The sequence below is a fragment of the Myiozetetes cayanensis genome, unplaced genomic scaffold (assembly GCF_022539395.1).
Source record: "Myiozetetes cayanensis isolate MyiCay16 unplaced genomic scaffold, myiCay2020 scf5-8, whole genome shotgun sequence".
NCBI classification, from domain to species: domain Eukaryota; kingdom Metazoa; phylum Chordata; class Aves; order Passeriformes; family Tyrannidae; genus Myiozetetes; species Myiozetetes cayanensis.
The window spans coordinates 100,541,107-100,567,473 of record NW_026087742.1 but is presented as its reverse complement, the minus strand read 5'-3'; the positions used below and the strand labels follow the sequence as shown (position 1 = coordinate 100,567,473).

General features: G+C 41.4%; 1 protein-coding gene across 3 annotated transcripts in view; it reads right to left on the bottom strand.

Moving 5' to 3' along the window:
* Nucleotides 1-2,052, bottom strand: part of REPS2 (RALBP1 associated Eps domain containing 2) — a 95,474-nt gene extending 93,422 nt beyond the window's left edge. For all 3 annotated transcript variants that reach the window (XM_050333984.1, XM_050333986.1, XM_050333985.1), the window contains exon 1: nt 1,799-2,052. In XM_050333984.1, coding sequence (XP_050189941.1) covers nt 1,799-2,017 — 219 coding nt within the window. In that variant the 5' untranslated portion in view covers nt 2,018-2,052. The remainder of the gene's footprint in view (nt 1-1,798) is intronic.
* Nucleotides 2,053-26,367: the final 24,315 nt, after the last annotated feature.

The window sequence follows — 26,367 nt, the reverse complement described above, 5'->3', positions numbered from 1 at the left end:
ACAATGTTGTGGGATTTTCCCTATCAAAACACCCACCTGTCTTTCTTTCTTTTTAATTCACTACATTTTTTTTCCTGCATCTCAGTAAACACAAGAATACCTGGCTGCAGTGGGTTTTGAAGACAGGCACTCCAGCCATAGAGCAGAACACCACTGTGATTAGTGCTGTATAAACAAGAGGGGGAGGGATGGAAGAAGGAGGAGAAACAGACCCAGATCCCATAGGCCTTATTTTCTGAATATTCCTGAAGCCAATTACAGGCTTGTTTCCCAGTAATGTCCTCTTCGCAGCATAAATATACCTGGAAATAATTTTAAAAACAAAAAAACTCACCCCACCATTTCCAGGCTTAAGTCACACATTATAATCAAAATGACCCCAAAAACAGACTATGATAATAATATGATCATAAATTTCACTTAAATGATAGGATAAGAAACCTCATAGTAGAAATAAGAGGGTTCTTTCTACACTTCTTTGGAAAATGCAGTAACTGGGCCATAGCAAGTTCCTTAAATATGCCTTTTTACTTGAAATCCTCTTTGCAAAAAGACCCACTCTTGGTGCTATATCTATGTGAAATCTCTACTTTCACCACTCAAAATTCACCTGCAAGACCAAGGTCACAGTGTGGCTCACTATAAGGTAGTAATAGTGCTTGGTACGATTTTAGTTTTACTGATCTGGTAAAGAGCACAAGCAAGAAGAAGAATATCCTTGAAATACCAAATTTTCATTCAGAGTTCCCTGTGTTTATATAAGCCATTAAGAGATGGTCAAACAGCTATCAGGAAAGCAGTAGATGAATTCAGTACCCTCAGGTGATGCCCAGGTACAACTATACATCAGTTCCATTTCAACATAACTTTTTTCTGCTCGATAAGTAAAAGCTACTGAAGAACAGACTTCATGTAAATAAATAAAATAAATAAATAAATAAACAGGAATATCCCATCTCTGTTCAGTTTATTGTCAGAAGTATTATGCAACTACAGTGCATTAGTCAAATTACTAATCCGCAGGTGGAGAAGGCAAGTCTGACTCTTCCCTGTCCCTGGAAAATGGCTGGCACAAGCCTTTTCCCACCCCGGACAAGCTTCTCCTCAAAACTAGGATGGTTCTGCCTCACAGTCCCTGCTGGGGACTTCTGTGGCTTTGCTGCTCTGACAGGGCAAGACCCTCACACTTCGCACCTTGATGTGTTCGTGCTCAAAAACTGACCTAAAACCCGCAGCATCATTTTCACCCACAGATTTTTTTTTCCACTGAAACAACACGTAGAAGAAAAAAAAAACCACCTCAGAGTTACGCCAGGAGTTTAACACATCGCACGTCCTTACAGCTCTGCGCACACAACTGCTTTTATGACTTTTGGGGCCCTTTTGAGGAAGGCGACGGCAGCAGCGACCTGACCGGGAGAGCCCGCACTGAGTGCCCGGGGCTCACGGTGCCCGGCCCGGGGCTCGCAGCGGCGGCACGGGCTGCCCCCAGCACCGCACCCGGAGCGGGGAACCGCAGGGACGCCGCACACCAGCACTGTCAGCAGCCCGTCTGGAGGGAGAAAGCGGGCACGGCGCAGCCCCAGCACCGCCGCTGCGGGAAAGGGACCTGCCCGGGGAGGGAACCCTCGTCCCGGCCCCGCGGGCAGCGCGGGGGCACCGGCCCGCCCGCAGCCCCCAACTCCGCGGCGGAGGCAGCGCCAGCCCCTCTCCCGCAGCACTGCGGGAGTGCGTCCCGTCCGGACTCCCCCCAAACCACCGCACGCCCCAGCTCCGGGGGAGCTGGAGCCGGACCCACCTGGTGCAGAGTGTCGGGGGGCAGCTGGGAGGCCCGGAACAGCTCGCCCACGCTGCTGCCCCCGGCGGCCGCCTCGGGGGGCGGGCAGCACCGCGAGAAGAGCTCGGAGTAGCGCTGCTGCTCGGTCTCGCTCAGGGGCAGGAGCAGACCCCCGGTGCCGGCAGCGGCAGCAGCGGCGGCGGCAGCAGCGCTTGACCCCCCCGCCGGCCCCTGCTCCATGGCGGGGCGGCGCAGGCAGAGCCGCGGCGGGGCAGCGGGTGCCGCCGCCGGGGGAGCGGAGCGGGGCGACGGGCGGGGGCCGGGAGGTGTGGCGGGGCCGGGGGGCGGTGCCGCTCTGCGGAGGGGAAGGTGCAGTCCCCGCCCGGTGAGCGCCGCGCCGGCTCCGCAGTGCCCCGGCCGCTGCCGCCGGCCCCGCCTCTGCCCTCCCCGCGGCCCCGCCCGGCCGCCAAACCCCGCCAGCCCGGCGGGATTCGTGCTGCTGCCCCGCTTCGGGACGTTGTTCGCATGGCTCAGGAGGACACGGATTTCTCCCCATACCGTAGAATCGCAGAATGGCTTCGGTTGGAAGAGACTTTAAAGAGCATCTCTTTGCAACCCCCCTGCCGTGGGTAAGGACAGCTCCCACTTAGAGCAGGTTGCTCAGTGCCCCTCTAGCCTGGCCTTGAACACTTCCAGGAATGGGGCATCCCTCTCCAGCAGTGTTTTCAAAGTACCACTTGCTGCTGAAGGTACCGCTGCGGTAAAGAGGTGCCATAACGTGATACCCTGAAGTGGATCGGCCGTGACGGTGTGATAGAGGAGCATCTCACTTTGTTCTCTGTAGTCTCTGCTTGAAGGGCAAAGATCCCTTTGTTCATGGAGACGGGATCCCCCGTTAGCAGTGATGCTGTAAATGTTCCCTTTACAGGTCGAGCAACACCTTAAAAGTCAGGGAGGTCACGACTAAGGCGGAAGGACTGGGTACTTCTAAGCCAGGAGGTTGGCTATGTGGCTCAACCTGGTTTTCAGAGCCCTTCTTCCCAGCAGTTCTTTGGGGAATTTCAAGGATTAAGCTAATCAACCTGAAAGTGATCCTTGCAAATATCTGTTACCCACAGAGGAGTCAACAGTTTTTCTTCACAGCAGCTTTGGTGCTAAGATGTGGCCTGGCCAAGGAGAAATCAGACTGTTTGCTTTCAGGTCTGTACCATTAGGGTGGCTATTGTTGCCCATGTTCCTGAACACAGAAACAGTTGGGAAGTCAATGTGGTTTAATTTTATATGCATATTTACTGTTAATTCTGAAAAAAAAAAAAATCCGTATGTAATAATTTTACATAACATTTTTACTAGAAAATAGGAGGTTAGGGTTTTTACATTAAAATTGCCATCAGTTTAATTTATGGTCTGTAAAGCCAAAAAAATAATTACTAGCTCATCACCTCTGTCCTTGGTAACCAAAACCATTATCTGTTTTTTAAATCTTCTTTGGAACTACTTTTATCTTCTCCACATTGTGCATCTGTACCTCCTTCTCACTTGCACAAAACATGCAAACCTTTAGTTCCTCTGATCAGAAATTAAGATCTGTGCCTGCCTTCTCAGTGTGTGGAATGCTGAATAGGTTGTTAGACGCAGTTATTAGCAGGTGAATAATTGATGCTCATGTTAAAGGATGGAGTGTTACAGAGAAATCTTTGTTCCTTTAGGGACAGTAGATTGTCATGGTATTTTCTCATTTTAAAACAAAGTGTTTCAAAGGAGGGGCAAGACTATTCCAGCAACTGAATCTTGTACCCCAACTTAAATACCTGTATCAGTCCAGAAAAATTATAAGCCCTCTTGAGAAAGCTCTGCAGAGCGGAGAGCAAATGACTTCTCTACTGCAAGATGTGTCTTCTGGGGAGTCACAACATGTCACTGGCCTTTTTCTGTATCTTCAGTCCGGTACAAGGTACTGCTCACAGGAGATGTGGAGAGCCATGTGGAGCTCTACTAAACTATTGCCATATTTAACCGTATGACTCTCATGATAATAGAATAATCTTCAAGTTAGCTTATGAAAGAATAGCTGTCTTCCAGCAGAACTTGAACAGGAGAGATGTTATCTTAACAAGCAAATGAAATTACTGTCAACAACTTGTGCTAATTGTGCATTTTCCTGTGCCTGAAGATGCTCATTGATAACTGACCAGCTCAATGCTCACAATGCTCATTTCTCATCACAATAAATACTCCTCTTGCCAACTCTTCAGCAGACATTATTTGTTGATGTGTCAGCCTCAGTTCTTCAAAGTTTTTCTAAGGTGGACCACGGCAGCAAGATTTTGGAAACACACACTGTTCCAGAACACAATAGTCTCTCTCACCAGCCACACCTCTTACTGCAAACACACACAGCTGCTTTTTTTGTTTTGTTTTGTTTTACCCTTTGGGCAATTTTCTCTTCTTCCTTGACCTTTAAAACTTGCATTCCACTCTCCGTACAGCCCACTCGCATCAGAAATGACACAGTGTCTGGGTTCACAACCAGTCTACCTCAGTGTTGTAATCTCCACCGTGCGTTGTCCACAAGATATGACAGAAGTGAACCCCCTCAAGTTGAGGGAAGAGGCAGGGAAATCCATGCCTCTTATTTCTGCAAAATAAGTATGTGAGCTTTTAGGTGTGAGCTGACCATTCCCTGGGCATGAGCACACCTTTGGGCAGTCCAGGGGGTGCTCCCTTTGAATTGCAGGCATCCTTCAGCACTCAGCAGTGCCAACTGCACCGCTGTACTCTCTGCAGCCGATGCTCACAGGGAGCTTTAACCCAGCCCATGTGCCAGAGCCACTTTCTGTACAGTCCAGTGTGTCTCGTGCAGTGGCACTGACGGCCCTTGCGTGCTTCTCGTGAGGGTACACTAGTTCAGAGTAAGAGGCACTTCATGATAACAAAAGCCATACAAGTATAGTAGGAAGAAAGATTCAACCTTCCTGTTTACATGGAAGTTGTGATGTCATTATAGGTTACAAAGCTTCCCTATAACTAAGAAATGCTACATGTCAGTAAATCAAACCAATTCAAGTATTTATTTTTTGCTGGAAAAGATAAAGTCAGTAATGTAAACTGGATTGAAATCTGACTTATCAAACTATGGTTTAGATCTGTGTGTGGTCCTCCTTCTCTCCCCACCCAACTAGTAATGCAATGACTTACTCTGAACTTAGCCAGCAGCAGTCCTGCAAACAATTTTGTGATCAGGGGTGGGAGGGAAACTGAGCTCGTAGTGGAAAAAAACCCAACAAAACAAAAATAAATACTGCTCCCAAAGATGTGCTAGTGGGAATAGTAGTAATATGTATGATAGGTATATTTTTATTCAGGATACAAATTGGTATAAATTGTCATGTATAATATGACATAATACATAATCTCCAGTAAAAAGTTCCTCCCAATATTTTAGTATTTAGGAGATCCTGGGAATTTTTACTTGAGCAGTACAACCAAAGATTAGTCACTTAAATTCATGTTATTTCACTAATCTTAAGGTTTAGAACATGTCAGATTTGTCCAGGCCCAAAAGACATGAGATCTGGCTGGCAGCTGCTTCCCATTGAGCGTGGAAACACTGCACATATCACCAAGTAAAGCTTTGGAAACACATGCAAATTGTTGGCTGGAAAACTGTGATTTAGCTTTTCCCAACCCAGCTCAAGTGAATCTCAACCATTGTTCCTCATAACAATTCTTTTTATTTACTTTCATTGCAAAATAAAAGAAGACTTTGATGACAAGCAACTGGTGGGGCAGGTTTCCTGGCCATGGTGTCAGGCATGCTTGGACTATAATTGACAAGCTTGTCATTTTGTGTAGAGATTCAGCGTGCGAAGACTCTTATTATTATTTGCATTGCATGAAGATATTCCACCTCTAAGAAAACAGGAGAAATGCTTAATGAACTGTAAAATTCCATTCCCTGCTCTCCAGCTTGTTAAGACCTTTAATGCACCAAACCTCCTGAGAAGTTGTTACTGTTTTCTAGCTCTGGCCAACAATTGTTTTCAAAATTTAAATGGCATCATAGGTGAAAACTGCCTTCTCTGTGCACGTTGTGGAAGACACAGTTCCTGACAGGCTTTTCTCTGTAAGCAACTGAGTACCTAATAGAGATTTAGAGTTGGTGTCATAAAATAGTTGACAAATATCAATATATTAATTAGTTGTGAGGGGAGGGAAGGAGGACCACACACAGATCTAAACCATACTTTCATAAGTCAAATTTCAACTCAGTTTACATAACTGATATTATTTTTTCTAGCAAACAATAAATACTTGAATTGTTTTGATTTACTGGTATGTACAGTTTCTCAGTTCCAGGAAAGTTTTGTAACTTAAAAAGATATCACAACTAGTTGTATTTAGAAGGGTCGTTTTAAAAGTCCTTTTATAAAGATTAATGCATTTAGTGTGAGCTTAAGTGGCATACGACAAAGCCCATGCACACATCTTTGGAAGAGCAAGGACAAAAATAGTACACTGCTTTTTAGGTAACATTCCAGGAATATAAAGCCTCATTTCCATTGATTTCCATCACAGTCCCTGGCAGTTTATTTCCTTTAAAATAACGGCTTTTTCCCAATGTGGAGTTGGGGGAAAAAATTAGGTACATGTTTGTTATTTTTTTAGTGTTATTTTTGAAATATTATCCACTTTTTTATTCGGCAGATGCAAAAGGTCACCAAGTATTAGAAAATGTTGTTCCTTTCACTCAGGAATTTCACAAAGCCTTCAGCTACTATCCAAACACCTGGTTTCAAACAGAATACACCAAACCTTATTGTATTGCAGGGTGATGGTTCCTAAATGTCATATCATCAGATACTTGAAAGCCTGAGCCAAGAAATGCTGCCAGAGAAAGATCTACGTGTTCTTGGAAGTCACACACAGAAAAAATAAAAATTAAAAAATAAGTAAATAAATAAAAGAGGCATCTATGATTGTCTTCTCCCACACACACAAGTTAAAACACAGAACTTGCAATATATTCTTAAAGTTAACTCTATTCTTGTGGACAAGGAAGGAAATGCATGTTAGGCAGAAAGGATTATTACAAGAGATTAAAATTAAAGAAAACTTTTTAGTGCTTTGTGAGATGACTGATATACCATCACTTGTTTCTTTTAACAAACTGTTACTGGTAACCACACTCTTAAGTGAAAAATAATCACAGAAAAGCACAGAGACATTAATCATTACAATGAAGCCATTAATGCAAAGCAAATGTGTGTTTTCCATTTGAAGAAATAACACTTAAGTAAAAAAACACTCTATGTTCCATAATCTGTGTGTCCTGCAGCTAATTTGCCTCTCAGAAATTTTGCCTTCAGACTTGGAAAGAAATTCTAGTAAGTGTTCAGTTATGAGATAAAGTATTGATCAAAAAGGGTTTTTAGTACTGCTACTGCAATCTAAAGCTTCCTATACAGTTTTGTCATAAATAAGTTCCCTTTCAGGCAAATAGTTTGCCCTTATGCCATTTTCCTAGTTATATTTTAACGTAACAAATAGTTCACCTTTTCCTCTAGTTAATTTATGAACTCAATGTAAACCACAAACAAATCAACTGCAATTTGCTCTGGCTTCTGCTGTTAGTACAGACAGTAGAGATACACCAACAATAAATTCTATTTAAGACTCATTTTCCCAGACAAAAAACAGCTACAGCAATGCCATTGCAGCTGCAGAAAGTATCATGTCAGGCACTTGCAGCAGGAGCATGCACTGTGCCACAAAACTTGTAACCTGCACATGACAAAGCTTTTCATCCGGCATCAGCCTGGGAAGGACTGTGCTGTCACTGAGTGGCTCTTTATGCAAAAGGCACTGTGACAGCAGCCAGGGCTGCAATGTGATAGCAACCTCCAGCTCTCAGATCCCACGTGGGGAGACGGAGGAAAACACTGCCGGTTCATATTCCCCAGCAGCCAGAACTGCATGTCCCTCACCATGCTACGGCCTCGCTGCCTCTTCACAACCTCTCTCCCAAGGTAGGGTTTGTCAGAGCTGTGCAGCTGTGCCTGGCACAGGGTGGTGGAGGAAGCAGTCAGGCAGCAGGGACAGGCTGGTGGAGCAGCTTGGGGATGTGCCAGCCACAGCCTGGCTGCTCAGCCACTGTGACACCATCATGTGAGAACCTCCTTTCCCTTCTCCCCCCGCCTCCAAGCTCAAAACAGGTACTTGAGGTATCATTTTCAAAGATAAGAAACCTGAGACACCTGAGTGGTGTTACTTTGGATGAGGCATTGTTTGTCAGCAGCACAGGAGAAGGTCTTCTCGTTTTCTGGAAAAGCCCTCCTATAGCAGGGACAGCCTCAGACCATCAGAGGCCCTGCAGCCACAAACAGGAGATGCATGGGAAAAATAGCACAGACCACGGCTGGGCTCTCAGTGTCACTGCCAGCCCAAACATCACCAGCCTGTTTGTGCACAGCAGTCAGCAAGCAGGGGAGGGTACAAATAATTTATTGCCTCTCTCTCATGTAGAAGACAGAACTGCAGAGTTGAACACAAGAGGTCCCACATGGATGACTGGAAAGACAGAACACAAGATGGTTTACAGCATGGTCCCAGGAACTGCTTTCCTCTTGGAGCCTCTTGCAGCATAGAGCAAGGTGCTCTACCCAAACACCTCTTCAAGCTCTGTTTCCTGCTTGCAGACTTCAGGAGGGAATAGGGCTGACTGACTCCTTCCTCACAGAGTACTGCCAGCTTGCTTCCTCACTCCATGGCCTTTGCTAGTGACACGGCAGCTTCACCAGAATTATTCTTTGTTTACAGCAGCGTGAGAAAAGAAATGACTATTGAGGTATCTGAAGCCAGAATTTAAAATAGGAATAGGATCAGGCCTAAAATAAAGTCTGTGCATATATACGCTTTATGTTATTGAGCCAACATAATTTCAATTATTATAAAATCTTATATTTTTAGTTACATGTGTTCTTACTGCCAGTATTAACTGGCAAAGACTAAATATTGTTAGAGTACAATTTGCTTTGTCATTTATATACATTCACCATTTTTTCTCCCAGTGTAAGAATTCCAGGCAGTTGACAGCTGGCATATTATTATTCAGTACAGAGATTAGATATTAAATCTCATCATGGTGGAGAAGAAAGGTGCATCTAAGGAAGATAAATTAGTCTTGTGACTGAGGAGTGTATCTTAGTGAGACTGCTCCTACCTTTGCTACATTTGCTGTGCAACCCTGCAGACATTCTTTGGCAGTAGTACAAAGAAAATATTTTCTAATCATACAGCAGTCTTGTGAGATACAGACCATATCTTGTGAGGTTGTTGGACATTAGATGTTCTGAAAGGGTGAAAAGGAGCAAATAAATTCATGGTAGGACTAGCAATGTGGAGATTATTCCTGACTGACTTTGGAGCAATGTCAGGTGTGATGACAGCGACTAATATGAAATAAGTTGGTGAAATGAGGGTTTGATTAAATGGCTCACAAGTTGTCTCATGTATCAGTGCAGACAACCAGGCTCCATAATACGGTTAAGTTCAGAGACCCCATGAGAAGCCTGACCCACTGGCTTGCAAATCAAGATGGTACAGCTGCCCCTGCCTAAGCTGGTAAGCTCAGGTGAAGACTAATGGCTAAGGCATCCTCCTGGAGTCAAAATCATCATCTGTGAACAGCACTGGGCTGTTGCGACAGACCAGCTCTTTGGTGCTGCAGGATTTCCAGTATTCCTCAGCAGAGTGTCATGTACATGTGCATCAGAAGTTTGCACATGGGAGAAGCTTTCCACAGAGAATGATGGGAACACAACATCTACAAGGAGAACTCAAGATGTAAGAACAGTCAGTGGCACAGTGAAGAAGAGCAATCAGGTTTTAGAAGCATCTTGCAAATAAAAGAAGTAAAAAGCATCTCCCAAGATGCCCCTGCCTTATTTCATCTCCCTCCTTTGAGTTATCCTACACTTCCCTGCCCTGGCTGTGGATTACCTGTGACTTTTCCTATAATTCTTCTCTCATCCTCCTTGCCAATGACTTACTACTGTGTTCCTTATCTTCTCTTGCTGGACCTACCCCCACAAGGTACCTCCCCTCCTCTCCCCTCTTTTTGCAAGTGCTGAGGACTCTCCTCACTTCACAGAGGATACAGCCCTTTAGATTAGAAAACCCTGCTTCTGTGCTCGAATGCATCGTTTGAAATCTGTGTCTGATGTCACCTTTGAATATTCAGCTCTAAACTGCAGCAAATTTGTAACACTGGAGATCAGCTGGGGCAGGAAAGAAAGAAAAGAAGGAAAGAAGGAGAAAGAGAAGAAGAAAGAGAAGAAGAAAGAGAAGGGAAGCAAAGGGGAGGGGAGGGGAAAGGAAAGGAGAAGAGAGGAGGGGAGAAGAGGGGAGGGAGGGAGGAAGAAAGGAAAAGAAAGAAAAGAAAAAAAGAAAAGAAAAAAGAAAGAAAAGAAAGAACAGACATCTGTGCATAGAGGTGTAGGCAGACTTTGAGCTCTCTGCACTGGTGCAACCTGTCTCCTGTCTGAGCACAGCACTGAAGAGCTTAGGTGTGCGTACATGGATCTGCCTGGAGATACCCTATATCTTCCCTTGACTGCATAGATCTGCCTGGACATATCTCCTCTTGCCTGTATGGATCTGCCTGGACATATCCTGTGTCTCCCCTTGTCACGTGGCGCTGCAGGACAAAGCAAGAGATGTAGCCTTTCCTGTTTACTAACCTGGGTGTGGTACATCAACTGCTCCTGGCCCTAATATTAGAAAAACAATTGGACTTGGGCCACAGGATGTGTAGCTACTCTCTGTGCTTGGTCAGTTAGATGTTTTCAAATATTCCCTGCAATATCACTCCAATTCTGCTCATAACCAATATTTCAATCCCCCCTGTTCAGGTGCAGGAACACTGCAGTGAATATTTACCCTCTTTGCAAGCAGACAAGCAATTTTGAACAGTTGTGTTTTTGAACACTGTTGTACTTTGCACTCCGTTTAAATAATAAACATTTGGCAAGTCTCACCATCTCTAAAACTATGGATAGTTTAAGGGAGGAACATTTCCAATGTGTTGATTATCATTTAGTGAACATAATTACTTGTAGTGTAATTGATTTAAAGGAGTAAGAATTGCTCAGATATCCGGGTTTGAGTTTTCTCATAATTTTTTTGTTGCTAATTTATTTTTCTTTTGGTCTTTCAAGGTAAACCAGAAATACATTTATGAAATGTATATCCTAATATAATTACAGAAGAGTGTACTCATTTCTAGAAAAGCTTATGCTGTCAATGTCATATTTATTAACTGGTAATATAGGGATAAATCAGTATAATGATAAATCAATTATAATTAGTATGAAGATCTACAGTCAAAACCAGAGTATGGGAGTTTAGGGGTGGTGGAATTTTACTATGCTTTTTAGCATAACTACTTGAGCTTTGTTGATACTTAAGCACAGGCAGGTAATCCTGCATCCTGAGATTACTTTGTACTCACCTTTAAAATCCATGAAAGAATACTGAATTTACAGAGGGCTACACACAGAGCTGCAGAGTTAAACATGTGCAGGTTAATGGTCTAAAAATTTACTGTAAGATAGATAGCTCTGTAAAGATTTGTAATAAATGAGCATGCCAGGTGAGGCCTGATCTCAAATGTTAAATATGATTTTCTGTTTTAGTGAATTATCATTGAGGCTTTCACAGAAGAGTACATCCCGAGCAGGCATCTGAATGGAAAGTCATCATCTAAAAAGTGAAACAACTTTTTCAGTTATAAGAAATGCCATTGAAAGAAAATTAAATAAAAATAAAAGAGAAAGCAAAAAAAGAATAGCTAAGGAAGATCACTGGATATGAGTTTTGCAAAATCTTCAGTATTTAAAAGATGTGTAGAAATTAAAAAATATATAGGTAATTATCAGCTTTCAGACAAGTATATTTTGTCTAAGATCTCCACATTAAAAACATTTCAGCAAGGAGAGCAAAGATGCTGTTATTCCAGAGTAATACTGGAGATGCTTGAAATTTGCAATATAAAACCAGTCTTTCTGGGACATTCAGTGAACAGATGTTCAGAGACTCTGGTGCTTGGAGTAGTTACAAATCAAAACCGTGTGAGAAATATTAGAGCTGCTCATGCCTGCAAGAAGGACAGATTCTCCTTTCTGTTTTTTTTTTTTTAATGTCAGCTCTAGTAATCCTTGATCCTATAGATTCAGGAAAATCCTAATATCTTACCCTGAGAAAACTCAGCAGAGATATGTGAATGAAGAGTAATTTAGTTATCATTACTTCTACTGAAAAAAAAAAAAAAAAAAAAGAAAAAAAGAGAGAAAACAAACCAACCAACCAACCAAAACCTCAAAAAAAACCCCAAGAATTTTGAGAAGCAGAATTTCTGAAGTGTGACTTTCCTACATTTCTCTCTTTTCTGGATACCTGGGTGCCCATAGACTGTCCCCACTGGGAGCACTCATTTTGGTCTGGCTCTACCTTCACAATACTGACAGAAATTCTTAATCAAAAGTTCTTAATCAAAAAAGTTCTTTCTTCTGAAGGCTTGAAGGTATTGTCATTAGCTTTTACTTGGTGCAGTCACTCAAGCCAGTGCACAGCAATCTCGTAACATTATTGAAACATTTTTTTCTTCCTTCATAGATCTATCAGGGTTTTTTCTTGGTTTCTGCAGTCTAGTGGTTACTGATGGAAAAGAATCTTCCTTTCTGGAAGTTCTGTCCTGAGCAAATGTGTTTTGCTCAAATTCAAAAACCACTTGCTTGTAGCTTCTCTGGATCATCTGTGAAATTCAGCATTGTATGTTACAGGGAAACAAAGCACTATAGCCGCCATAGCAGCTATTAATCAAATCCTGTTATCAGTTAAATTTAAATTGAGAAAAATCTTTATGCTCAGGAGGAGGAAATTAGCATCCAGTTAGCAAAGCAGCTATATTAAACCAGATACCAATCTCAGCAGGACCAGAATTAATTAGGAGTAATCAAAATCTACTTCTGCACTGAAGAGAGTGATATTTTTTATGATTATATATTTTCTTATCTTTATGTTTGAGCCTTTAAGATTATGATCACAAATTTAAATGTTACTTTGGTTTGATAACTGAAAATTATATCTGAGGACAGATGCCATTGTACTAGAACTGTTCTGGATAACACATCTTACACAAAAATAAATATTGAGACTAAGAAATAAAGTGCCTCAAAATTAGGAAATGTCACAAGCTAGAAGCCTACACAATGTTATTTCTGTCCAGTTATATGCACAGAGGCTGAAAAGAGAAAGGTAAAAATAAATTCCATATTATTCAGCTATATTTGCTAAATAGTGACAGAATGTACCAGATTATCTGCTATGTGCTAGATGTGACCTTACTCTGTAAAAATATGCATAGGCACAGAGCTGCACTTTCTTTATGTTTAAATGATTATGAGAAAACTCTTAACAATAAGAAGAGGTGAAAGTATAAATCATGGTAACTCATCTTTGAAACCAGAACTCTCCTCACAAGGTCTCAGGATATAGTTGGTGAAATAAAGGCCAACAGTCTGCAGTGTGCCTGCTCTCACAAACCTCCAGAGTGCTGTAGTAGTTTCAGCAAGCAGCTTATATACAGTCTGGTCTGACTTCTAAGGGTATGGTGATTTTTAACCATATTCCTAAATAAAGCTTACTCATACTTCCACAATACTAAAATATCAGCGGGGAGCGGGGGAATATTTTTTTCTTTTGCAACACTTTTGCACATCTGTGCAAATTTAAATAACTCTGTAGCCAGTGAGGTAAGAATAAGGCCCATAGTTGCTGCAGCAAACTCTACTCTGTAATTGGATCAGTGTATGTGGATCTTAGTTCTGAAATTAGATGAAATGCAGACTGTTGTGCTTATGTATAGCTGTGCTGACTATATTGGTTTCCTTGTGAGTAAATACCAACATACTGCACTAATGACAGGGCTCGTCTGTAATGAAATTCCTCACAGTAAAGAACAGTTCTATGTTAAAGAAAGGGGAATATAGAGTGGAAAAAAGCTCAGCTGCTTCAGTTTTTTTAATACTGCTCAAGACATTAATTGCAGAAAATGAGGCACCTAAAAATATCTGAATATTGATTTCCTCACATGCTGATGTTATCACTTATGCTTATTTTTCTCCAGGGTATCTGTTTGCCCAGTTCTGTTGGTCTTTTACTTCTGCTGCTTCACAGCAGAAGCTGAGGGTGTTACTGCCTTCCAGTATTAGTTGGTAAACAGATGCTTTTCAAAGCAACAGCTGCACTTCCACAAAAAACTTTAATTTTCATTTACAATTTTACAGTGAGATGAAGCAGCTGGAATGCTTTGGAGACAAAGGAGCTCATGAAAAATTCACTTGACACCTTTGTACTGAAGTATGTGTGTCTTCATTAAATAAAATTGCCTTCTGTCAAGGGCAGTGAGAAGCTTTTGGGAGGAAGGCAAAGTTGTTTCCACTTGAGACCCCAGAGAATGACAGTTGGTGGCAAGGTGGAAATTATTGCCAGTATAATTTTGCAACTTTTTATTTATCATTAGCCTTTAGATAATTTCAATATAAAAACCACTTCAGTTCAATACTCTGTAAAGTAATGCAAAGTAAAAAATTCGACTGTTATGTTACGAATGTTTATGGCCAGTGAAAAAGAACAGATTATACCTGTTTACACATATGGCTAAAATCACATACTGCAGCATACAAGGTATTTAATCCATTTTTTAGTATGAGGTGGTGCTGGATGCTCTCCTAAGTGATGACTGGGGTTCCTCCCAGAGCAGGCTCAGCAGGGCCAGTGCCCCGGGGTGGTTCAGTTCCTTATCTGTGGGTTTCCAGCATCTGCTGGAGCAGGGTTTTGTTAGGATCCAGCCAGATCCTTGGCATTCTTGCCCCTCACCCCCCCAATACTCACATACAAGGCAGAACTTAAAGTGCAGGCACTTAACATCCTTGTGCTCTCTCACTGGCAGCATCATGAGAGATGCCACTTTGGTTAATTGCTGCAGAGCAAGAGTGCCAGTTTGGCTCTGGCTGGCACAGGATGAGGGTGGAAACGTGGAGCCTTTCTGTGGAGGAAGAGAAGGCTGCAGGGATCTGAAGTGAGGTCAGAGCCTGCAGCTCTCCTCCAAAATACCTGCCTGCTCAGACCCAGTAACATCTCAGCTTTCAAGCAAGCTCCTGAAGCTCATATAGCACATAAATATTACTGTTGGTAGGTGTAAGGGAGCAGGCAAGGGTCTTAATTGGGTAGTAAATGCTGCATTTAGTAAATTGCACAGAGAGAAAAGCTGGGGCACAGCCTGCAGCAAAGAAGAACCTGAATTACCAACAGAAGAGACACCAACCTTCAGTCAGGGTCTGCCAAGAGGGAGAATGTGAAGGAAGTCATATCAAGGTATTCTAAAAGAAATGGAAAAGTTTTGGGGAGCAGCTTGAGAAGTAACAGTGAACTACCTCCTTCCAAACAGGGAACCTGCAAACAAGTCTGGAGTAAAACAGGGTGAAAATCTGCAGGTTAGTTCTTCAGAGGAACTCTGTGTGTGCACAACAATTACTATACAAATAGGAATGCTTTGTTAATGTTGTATTACTCACCAGCAAAGTTGAATATACTAATGCAGAAAAAGGCGGTCTTTTTCCACATATCATTTGAGAATAATCCTGTGTCAGTTGGTCCCCCAGGGAGAGGATGTAAAATCCACCTTATCAAATAGTTTCTGATATCCAGTTACCCCTGATGAACACCTAGAGAGCTTGATCACTAAAAGTACCGAGTAAAATAGAGTATGTGTCCATACTGCAATCAGGATGTGACTGCAGCTTGCACGGACAGTCTGGAGTGAATTTCTGGGGAGATGATTTAGGGAAAGATCTTTCCGCACCTCAGTGTGACCGGCCACAAATGTTTACCTGTATTCTTAAATGGACTTTGCAGCCTGTAGTGACCTACATGTATCACCTCTTATGGTGTCTCTAGTCAGCCTCAAGCTGGCTGCAGTGTATCTGCTTAGGTTATATTATGTCTTTGCCTTTAGGGTGGAGATGCTGTGAACTCTGTGACCGCAGCTGGTCCCACAGCTGGTGAAGGAAAGGTGAATACTGTGAATGCTCTGACTATAGCACCACTTAAAATCTCCCACTAAGTATTTTTTAACATTTCCACCCTTAATGGTGTGTACTTGTAAATATTACAAATAGCTGCAGCCTTCTAGACAAAGCTACTGTATTGAAAAGAGAAATTACTCTCTACCCCAGCTGGATACAAGAAGCAGAGCTGTTCACACCTGGGAAGCTTTTGGCCAGCTTTAATGAGAGCTCTTCTGCTTGCAGACACTTTTTGATGACAGTGCATCACTGCTATTTTGAATCAGCCTGAGTTTGGTGCACTGAGAAGAATTTTGCTCACAGTGATTCAGCTGCAGTGTTGTTAGCAGCTTTAGCATGGACAGTGCTGCCAGCAGAAACCTCAGGAGCAAGGATAACTGGCACGATACCGAGAGCAATACAAAGCTGTTGACAAATACAGCTCTTAGTACCACTGACTGTGCTAAGCAAGGATGGAACATCTCCTGCAGCTTGCTTGGTACAAGCACGAGTGCAAAGTCACTCCTTGGTTTTTCAGATTGTCTGGCTGAAGGAAAGAACACTCTGGGAGGCTGCTAAGTGATGCTGTCTGGCTATGTTCCCATGCTAAAAATACAGTGGAAGATAACTGCTAGTCTTTTCAGAGTTTTCCTCCTCAGTTTTCTGTGGCTTTTATGCTGTGCGTATATAGTGCTGAATGGGAAACAGAGCACCTCATTTTTTCACTGAACCTCAAAATATCTTTGGTCTGATGCCTTTTTGCTAATTATTGTTTTTGCTTCTAGCTAGACTTCTGTGAAGGTATTTCACGGTCCTAACGTGGTATCAATTACAATTTATTAAATCCTAGGGAATACTTTACACATTCTTTTATCTCTCATTGAGAACAACTGACAATTTCTGGGACAAAAAATTAGCACCTGTTAAATTTTATAATCAGTAAACTTCTAGCTTTGCATTCTCCATGAAGACCTTCTGACTCAACATTTTGAAAGCTGAATTTCAAGGCAAAAATCAAACAGTTAATCCTTTTCGATATGGTGGAAAAGCCAAACTTCTCCCAAAACTAATGGCCATACTTCTGGAACAGATGTAAGTGAGCAGAGTATCTATTCTGAACACTCTTATCAGGACTTCCAGGGGGTTTTGTAAAGGATGATAAAAAGCTGTGGTACAGTAATTACTGTGATGGCAGATTAGAATTCCAAGGCTTGTGTGCTTTTTCATTTCAGAAACAGTTACAGTGATTTAAGAGGCTGCCAATCCTTACTCTCCTCACTGCCCAGACCCAGCTTTGTTTTCCAAACCTCTTACAAGTAATGTCTATGTGATTCTAAGCCAATATCATCTGAAATCTAGAAGCTCACCATCAACTGCCTCTCATAGTAATTTGGGTTCTGGTACTAAACTACTAGATTTCACAGCAAACTGGCTGAAGGACCATTTTGCTTTACTGATTCCATAGGGGAGGACGTGGAAAATGTGGTTTTGTTCACCTCTGGCAAAAGGACAATAAAAAAGAGTTGGTCAATAACAATTTCTACTTTGCAGCATTTCTTTACTGAATGTGTATCTAAGACCTACTCTACAATTTTGCAAAATAGAAGGGAATAAATGCAGAGGTAAACTCTGCAGCTGATCACCAAGTTAGTTACTGCACAAATATTTTATAATTTCTGTGTAATTTTAGGGATTACTAACTGTTTGCGAGCCACTTAAATAAACCCAATCAAATAAACCAAGCCTTTGTAAGAGTCATAAAAGAAAAACTACTCCCTTTGGCTCCACAGTCCTTCATTACTTGGCTAGATGCATTTGTTGAGAACAGAGCTCCATTAGACTGATTCAAGCCAGGATTTAAAAAAAAAAACATATTCCAGATGACAAAACATTTTCCATCAGGCTAAGTTTCAGAGGTAGATCTCTTTCATATTGGCAATTCTTGTCTTATGACTATAATTTGTTGGAATTTGAACTGAGTACTCTTTATTTTCGGAGACAATGAGTGTCAGTTTGAATTGGTCAATAACCTGTACTAAAGGAAAAAGTATCAAAACCTAGTGTGCTTAATGTTAGGAGAAAGTAATGAAGTATAGATTTTTAAAGGGTCATTATCAAAATTTCATCATGTGCGCTAAAGGTGGAGAACTTGGGAAAAGATATGAGAGGTTTCATTTTATTCTGCAGCTGACCTAACATCTGCACCCCTGATTATATCCAGCAAGAAGAAACAGCTTGGAATATGTATTTTCAAGGCTTACACTACTCATCATTAAAATGGTTTTGTATCCTGAGTGACCTGCTGAAAAAATTCTGAGTTTGAATGCTTCTTGGGGAGGTGGGAGGGGGGCTTGTGTTTTTTTTCAATTTTGACAATAAAAAGTAATACTTCTTCATATAAACTTTGTATCTTCATATAAGCTGAGAAACGTTCACTCACCTTGTTCTTTGGGATATTGGGAGAAACACTGGTTAGAAAACAGGAGTAGTAGCTTCGGGTCAAAGGCAAGCATCCAGGCATGTGAAAAGACCTTCAGCTGACTTCATTGCAAAGTGATAATTAGTTACACTCAAATGATGGCCCTTGAGGTAATGCACTGGAGAGTAACTCGGGCATACAGTGCCAAGTTTTCTGGGGCCCTAGCCCTGGATCCTCAGTCTAGTATGCTCAGATGTACTGCAAGTTTCTTTACAGCGAATGGCAGAGAAACTTTTTTTGCTATTACGGTGGCTGTGTAACAGAAATGTTAGAATTGGTCTGGATGGAAATGTGCACACAAAAACATCAGTACAAACAATGGAGCAAGGCAGCAAAGCTGTAGCACAGTGTAAGAGCCATTCCTCTTCCTGTTATCTCAGCATTGAAACAGACCATAGTCATAAAGATATGTGAAATGAAGAAACAAACAGAACAGACAGCAATCTTGTTGATGATTTATGGAGGATAAAATAAACAAGGTTGTGAGGCAAAAATATTTACCCATAATAACTGATGATGCCTAGAGAGTATAAAAACCTGTCCAAAACCAATATATCATTGCTAATGAAGAGGAACCCAAGAGATGAAAGCTATTTGCTGTTGCCATCCATATGACATACAAGTGATCCTGGCAAAATTGGTCAGGCATGCACATGTCTTAGTGCTTGCAAGTATGGAGGCATGAAAGTGTGAATGGGTAGAATCAGCTTAGTTAGGGGATTGTAAATGAAAATCGTGTTCTGCCTGCCAAAGGTCTTTTGTTGTACTAACAAAATACAAGGACTGTGTATCTCCTGTTGCATAATACTTTGCTGTGGACTTACTTAACAGGTTTGCTGTTGTCTTGAGCTGAATGGCTCAGAAATTCTGATTCTGTTCTCACAACACTTCATTTAGATATTTCAAATTCAGGTAATTGTGGGCAGATGGAGGTTTTCCAATATAAATAGCAAGTCAAACTTAGTTGATGGTTTTGAAAGTGAAATGTAATGAATCTGGGTGGAAATGTATGGCATGATTGCTTACACGGAGTAAGCGCTGGCTCTGGGAACTGTTAATCCCTTGCAAATCAATATCCTGAACTGGTGTGGTCAGTTCAGATGGTATCATACAGCTGTGTATAGCAAAATAACACAGAAATTATTTCACAGTTCACTTCAGCAAACAAACTGTAACTCAGGACACCACAAGAAACAGCATCTTTTAGCTATGAGATGTGTTTTTTCCATATTCCTTTGCTTGTTCTTTGCATATCTGCTTTTTTTGGGGATAAAAGGACACTTTTGGTGGAAAGCAATGTGCACACACACACAAACCCAGATATTTCCTATCTTTAAAAATATATATAGAAATGTAGCCAATTTCTCACTTCCATAGAATTCCACAGCATTTTCTGGGATAAAGCTTGGTTAGATATGGCTTCACCCAACTGCCAGCACAGATATACTCTGAGTGCTTGTAGCCTTCACTTTCCCATGAGAAAATTAGTTTGCAGAATGCTGTAACCCTTATGGCTATTTCAGCATTCCTCTATGCAATAAACCACACGTCAGTTGCTGTGCAGTTTATTCACTAATTTTTTGTAGGGAGCTTTCTTTCCTCTTAGCTCAGCAGCAACACCTATGCCAAAAAGAGGTTTGTTTTTTCTTCTAACACAAATTCACTCTGTCAGTAAGAATTTCTGAAGTGATTGAACATGATCCTGTTAGGAGGAGACTGGTCAAAGACCCATTGGAAGTCTGTGCCTTACACAGAATGATCAACTAGTAGGCATTATCAAGGTCCTGCTGCATTCTAAACACAAAGAAATGAGAATCCTGAATAGTATTGCATCTTCTTGTATGGGACCAGCTCCTAAACTAGCTCACTGCCCAGCACTTGCAAGATTTCAATATCAGCAGCTGATTGCTTGCTTTCCTCTGAGACAGTATGTACTATGCACTTCTTCAGGCTTCCTACAAGCTGTTGTTATCCCAGAAAAAAGAGGGACAAGCTGATGATTACATTGGCATATTATTACATGACATATTATTACATGCTGCCCTACCCCACTCAGAACAGGTCTTTACACAAACTTAATTTTGTATTGTTATGTGAACAACAGACAAATGCCATTATCAGTTACTTAGAAAAATACTACTTAAATATAATGTATTTTGAGTATTCTCTTGCATTAAAATAGCTTTATTATCTTAATGCCATATTTTTAAGTCCTTCAAAGAATGAATTACAAGTGTGAGTCTTGTAACAGGGGGTTTAGTATTCTTTTATGCCTTCTTAAGAGGAGGGTTTTGTGCTTTTAATTGTGGCATTACTTTGTTTTTTTTCCTTGCTACTAAATGCCCACATTGCTAGTTATTTATATTGTATTACACAAGCTTTGTTGAATAAATGTGCCTGGGATTTGTGGTGAAAGGTGGTGAAATTTATTGCCCTTAATTCTTGTGGGAGTTCAGTCCCAATGAAACTGGGATTCTTCTGTGACCACTCTCTCTGACCATCTACCATCTCCTACATTTATCAGCCTTAAGACACAGCACTACAGGAGAGGTTGTGGGTAGCTGTACCAGTCCAAGGAAAAGTCTGAGGGAAGAACCAGGTTTCACCTCTCTGGGGCCCTCCTTTTCCTTGCGGTTGATTGTCAGAGTGTGCTACATAACCCTTTAACAACTTGTGGTAAATTCTTCCCTTCCCTTTCCCTGAGTTTGTGGAGATAGTGGAATGTTTCCACATTTCAGTCCACCAGCTCAACTCTTTGTGTCCCTCATGTTAACAGAATATTTCTCTTCTGAACTCTTCTGTGGGATCTGAGAGCGTGCTAGGCCTTAATAAAACACATACAAGATCAACGGTATACTGCCCCTAGATATTTCCATTGCGGAGCCAAGTAAGTGCAGAGGACAGACTGATGAATGACTCCATGGCCACACATGGGAAAGAAGGAAAAGTGTTTCCAAATGTTCAGTTCAAACCTGTAGCATATTTTTTAAACCTCTCACATTTCAACTCAAAATCCCTTGAGACAGAATTTCTAACCTTCACTATCTTTAACCACGTGCTTGCATATGTTCCACTGCCAAAATGCCGAGTAGGCATTTGAGATTTACCTTCAATACATCATTTTAGCTTACAAGATGCTTGCTGTGGATCCAGAAACTTTGTCCTGAAATAGGTGCAACTTCACTGCAAATACTAAACAAAGTGTATAATTCTACCTGAGCAAATGCCACTGAAGCATTATAGATAATTGGATATGAACATGCTTCAGAAATAAAAGCATAAAGCACTTGAAAATCTATCCAAAAGCTATATTCCTTTCAACAACAACAACAAAATAAAACCCAATCAAAAAAACAAAAACAAAAAATTCAAAGAAACAAGTTAATTTATGTCTACCACTAGCAAGTAGTACCATGCAATAGGAGTGGATCTGTAGAGTAAAACAATTGGTTTTGAAGACCTTGACTCTACGCTAAATATATTTGCAGGGGTGGTAATTATTTTAGATTAACTTTTGTCTGGTTCTGTACATCTACCCCCTTCACTAGCATTTGGAACATATTTCTGATTTAGTTTTCACTCAAGAAGAATCCAGTTCATGTGTTTGGTGACCAGTCTGCAGTGTAAACCAATGTGCTTTAAGTGGGGACAGTCAGAAGGTTTGCTTTGAAAGTTCACTCCTGGTCCAAACTGAAATGTTAATGTTAGCCCCAGAAGACTCACAAACAGGGTTCGGAAGTAACTCTTTTGGCAGGTAGCTAAGTAAAGAAAAAGAAACTATCTGAAAAGTTATCTATCCCTTTTTTTTTCCTACTTGCTTGTTTCACCAGGGCACAGCACTCCCATAAGCATTCACAAAGCCACTTCGTGTCTCTTTAAAATTCAAATTTCAATTCTCTTTCTATATTTTCTCTGCTACCCGGCATGTTGCAATCATGAGAATTGGTTATTTTGCTCATCAATAATTATCATCTTGCACAATCCCATCTTTCTGTATCCAACTGTCTTATTCTCAGAATATAAGAGTAAGACAGACCTCCAGGTCAATAACTGGCATCTTCCTACAGTGTCTGCAGAGCGCTGACAGAATGAGGTGCTGACCTGTTGCTGTGGCATGCAGATGTAACAGCAACACACAACTATTAAGAGAGCCATGCTGGCATCCAACTTCTGCAACTGTGTCACTCCTCCAAAAAAGAAACGAGGTTATTCACACGCTCCTAAATGTCCCATGTGCAATGGGCTCTTAAAGCAAGAGCGAGCCAAAAATGACTTCTTGTATGGTACCCCGTGGTCTGTACTTGTATCCCTAAGCTTCAGCAAAAAAACAGGTCCTTCTTCAGAAACAGGGCAGTGGTGTTATGTTAGAAGTCATCACTGCTCTACTATTCCCCCACTGCACCTCACAGCAGATAATCAAGGAAAAACACAAAACAGTAAAGCCAAATGTTAGCATTCTGGGCATTTGGCTAGAAATCTGAGCTTGTATTAGCAGTCATCAGTTCTGATTCCCTAAATTACTTTGGCCAAGTTGCTTAGGCCCTGTTTACATTAGATTTCCAGCTGTATGGAGAAATAGTTCAAACATGAAAGCTTAGATTTTTCCAAAGCCCCTAGTGTTAGGGATTTCCTCAGCTGATGGATGCTTAGTCTCGGATACCTTTTAAAGAGGCTCTCTGCAGTATCTCAAATCACATGATGCTTTTAAAATTCAGGTTTTATTTAATTCGATCCAGTTGTGCTGCCTCTCAGCAAAGGAGCAATTTTGTTAAAACCTTTCCCTTTAAAAAAACTCTTTGAAGAATATTTTAAATGCATGTCAAATAAGGTCTTAATGGTGTCCCATGACACTGGGAGTTCCTGTACTCATATTTACCTCAGTTGTCTCCCCCTGAAGTCCTAATTATATATCCTGCTTATACCAGTAACTAAGTAGAAATTTTAAAGCTTTCCTGCCATGCCAGTAAATGAAAGCATGTGAATGGTGTTTTCACCTTCTTTCTCAGATTCTTCATCTGCAGGAGACAGACAAGTGGCAGAGAGATAATACTACTACCTGGCTGTTCAGGGAATGCTCCAGATGCAGCAGTGAACCAGCAGCAGGGTGCAAACATCGACTTGCCATGGCCTGTGGTGCAGTCTCACAACTGGTGCAAACTAACCTGAAACCAGAACCCAAATGCAGCCATCCCTGCTCTTGCCCATGGCCATGCGCTCCCCTTTCTACAGGTTTAAGACCAGGAAGACATGAGTGTGCTTAGCTTGATCCTGTGAGGCTGAAAAACAACTCTGCTAAAAAAAAATAAATCACCTAGACTGGGCATCTGACTCAGCTCCCCACTGATCTTGTGTCTGTTAGTGCTGGGCAAGGCAGGGACAGAGAGTGGCAAGTAAGAGGGGAGACCAGGTCTACTCCTTTTAGTATTTTTATGGTCTTAGACTGGCTTAAACTGTTCATAAAAACACACTCTGAAATGTATTGCAAAATGGCATTAATAGTAATTGAAATGGCCCTCGAGGTATATCGGAGAGACCGCTAATTGCAAGGTATGTTCAAGTACAGTACTGACTTGACAGGGCAGTGCCACTACCTTTTTTTTTCCTAGTTTTCAACACATGGCTATGCCACTTTAGCTGCAGACACTGCTGGGAGTAACTAGCAGAAAGGGCAACAAAGTTTATTTTCTGGGTACTGTAAGATGCTTGGGTACCCACCAGTTTTAGAACTGACTGCAGAAATGTAAACAGGCACCAACCTGTTCTCAGCAGATCCTCTATCTGCCTGTTCCTCATTTATTTACATGATATCTGTAACATGCTGTGAATCCACAGTTCGTCTGGCCCCAGCCTCTGCCTCCCAAAGTAAAAAGCTGCACAGACATCTGACATAGCACCTATCCAGTAATCCACATTCTGCAGGACTGTAGTTCTCAGTATTTAAAACCTTTGGAAAGAAGACAACATATAAAAGTCAAGATCTCTAGAGTTTCCAAAGACTACACATGAGGGTGTTCTGCCATAATGACTGAGTAAATCAAACAGCACAAACAAAAATCTTCATTACCACAGAAACTGATCAGTGAGCTGAAATAGCTTGGCATGGTTCCTGTCTCAGTGGATTCACCTCTGAGATATCCAGAACCTTGAAGATAATGCTGTTATTAATTGCTTCAAGTCTCAAAAGATTTAAGAGTGAAGAACACAAAAGGAAACCATATGGTGACCTCTAGAGAAGTCTCTGAAAAAGAAGGCCAGGTAGTTCAGGTGGAGAGAGACATTCCTGGAGATTAGAAGGCAAGAGCAGAGATAATTTTCCTTCATTGAATACTTGCAGAGGCTTTAAAGCCCTAGAGTGGAAGTTGAAGAGGAAATGGATTATAATAAACAACTCCCTTTCACCTTCTTTGGCACAGAAGGCTTAGGCTTTCCTGTGCTTCATGGTTCTTCAGCACATCATTGAGAGCAGCAGTTTGCCTCAACTCCTTTCAGTGTAACTGAAAACAGCAGCTTCTGGATTACAGTTTCCTCTGATTCCTGTGACCCAGACACAGGCTTGGAACTATCTGATTCCTGCTCCCTAAGTTCCTCCAAGACCACAAGGAGGGAGGCCAGGGCAACAAGAAACGAGGAACTCCACTGAGCTAAATCCTGGAAGCTTCAGAAGTCCAACGTCTTCTTCCATTTTATTGAAAATCTCCCTGCTGGCACTCATTTAAGTGTTTGTATTTCTACAAAAATAGATTGTTTGTTGTACAAATTTGCACATCTGCTACTTCTATCAAAAAGCCATATTATTTTCTGCCGAGCAAAATACTCCCTGCCATTTCTTTTAATGTCCCTACAGGTCTGCAAGATCCACATATGGGCAATAACCTGTCCAGGCCAGAGCCTGCCGAACTACAGACTATACAATATTGGAAATACATATTGGAAATACAGCAGATATTGCAGCACTGCTTCATAAGATGACCTGTTAAAAACTACTCACACATTCCCCTCGTCTTCTGTAATTCAACCAGTTCCTCTACTCTGTGCAAAATTAATAAAAGTGTGCCAAGAAAGTTAAGTTATGTAAATATCTATTTCTCAAATAATTTATGGGCTTATTATTTTTTTTTTAAAAAAGCATAGAAAATGCTAAACAAATGCCACGCAGCACAGAAATTGGCCAGCAAATCCAGTTGTTGAAGGAATATTGCCTTGTCCATGCAAACAACCAAAAAAAAGTATTCAGCAGGATTGGATTTATTAATCTTTGCTTAGTGCAGTGTTAATGTTACCTCAGGAGGGGAAGGAGGGGTTTGTTGTATGAGAACAAGCTAAGTTTGTACCTTACAGCATAAATGTTCTGCATCAAAGGTAAAACATTGTATATTCCTGAAGACTGAAGGAATGCATGAGACTATTATAGATTTCTTCTCCTTTGCAGCATGAAGTTCAATGCAATCTGCAGTGGTTAGCTGGAAGTGTGACAAACAGTGCTAGTTATCTGAGACTTCCAGCTCATGATTTCCTGCTACAGCATCTCAGTGGTGGGAACAATCCCACCTAGAAGGTGCAAGTGGAGTATGTGTCTACAATGCTGGATAAAATCCCAGTGTGTCATGCCTTCCCTTAACTACTGACATTCCTAAAAATGCACTTCATTCATTGCAAAGTGAAAGCTGCCATTTGCACATGGCTATGCAGCGCACAGGTGTTGCACATCAGTATAAAACACAGCCATGGCTGTTTAGAAGTGAACCATCAGAGAGATGTGCTGTCATTAGACAGATCCCAAACTGCACATCACAGAGAACAAGTCCAAGACGCTGCTACAGCTCAAGATTTTTTGTGACAGTAGGATATTGGTTGGGCGTGATTGATACCGGGGAGATGATAATTGCTGGGTACATACAAGGAAATACTGGATAAGCAATAGGGAAAATAATCACAGTCACATCTCAAGAAGTTCTGAGTAGATGATTGCATCGACTAAACTGAGG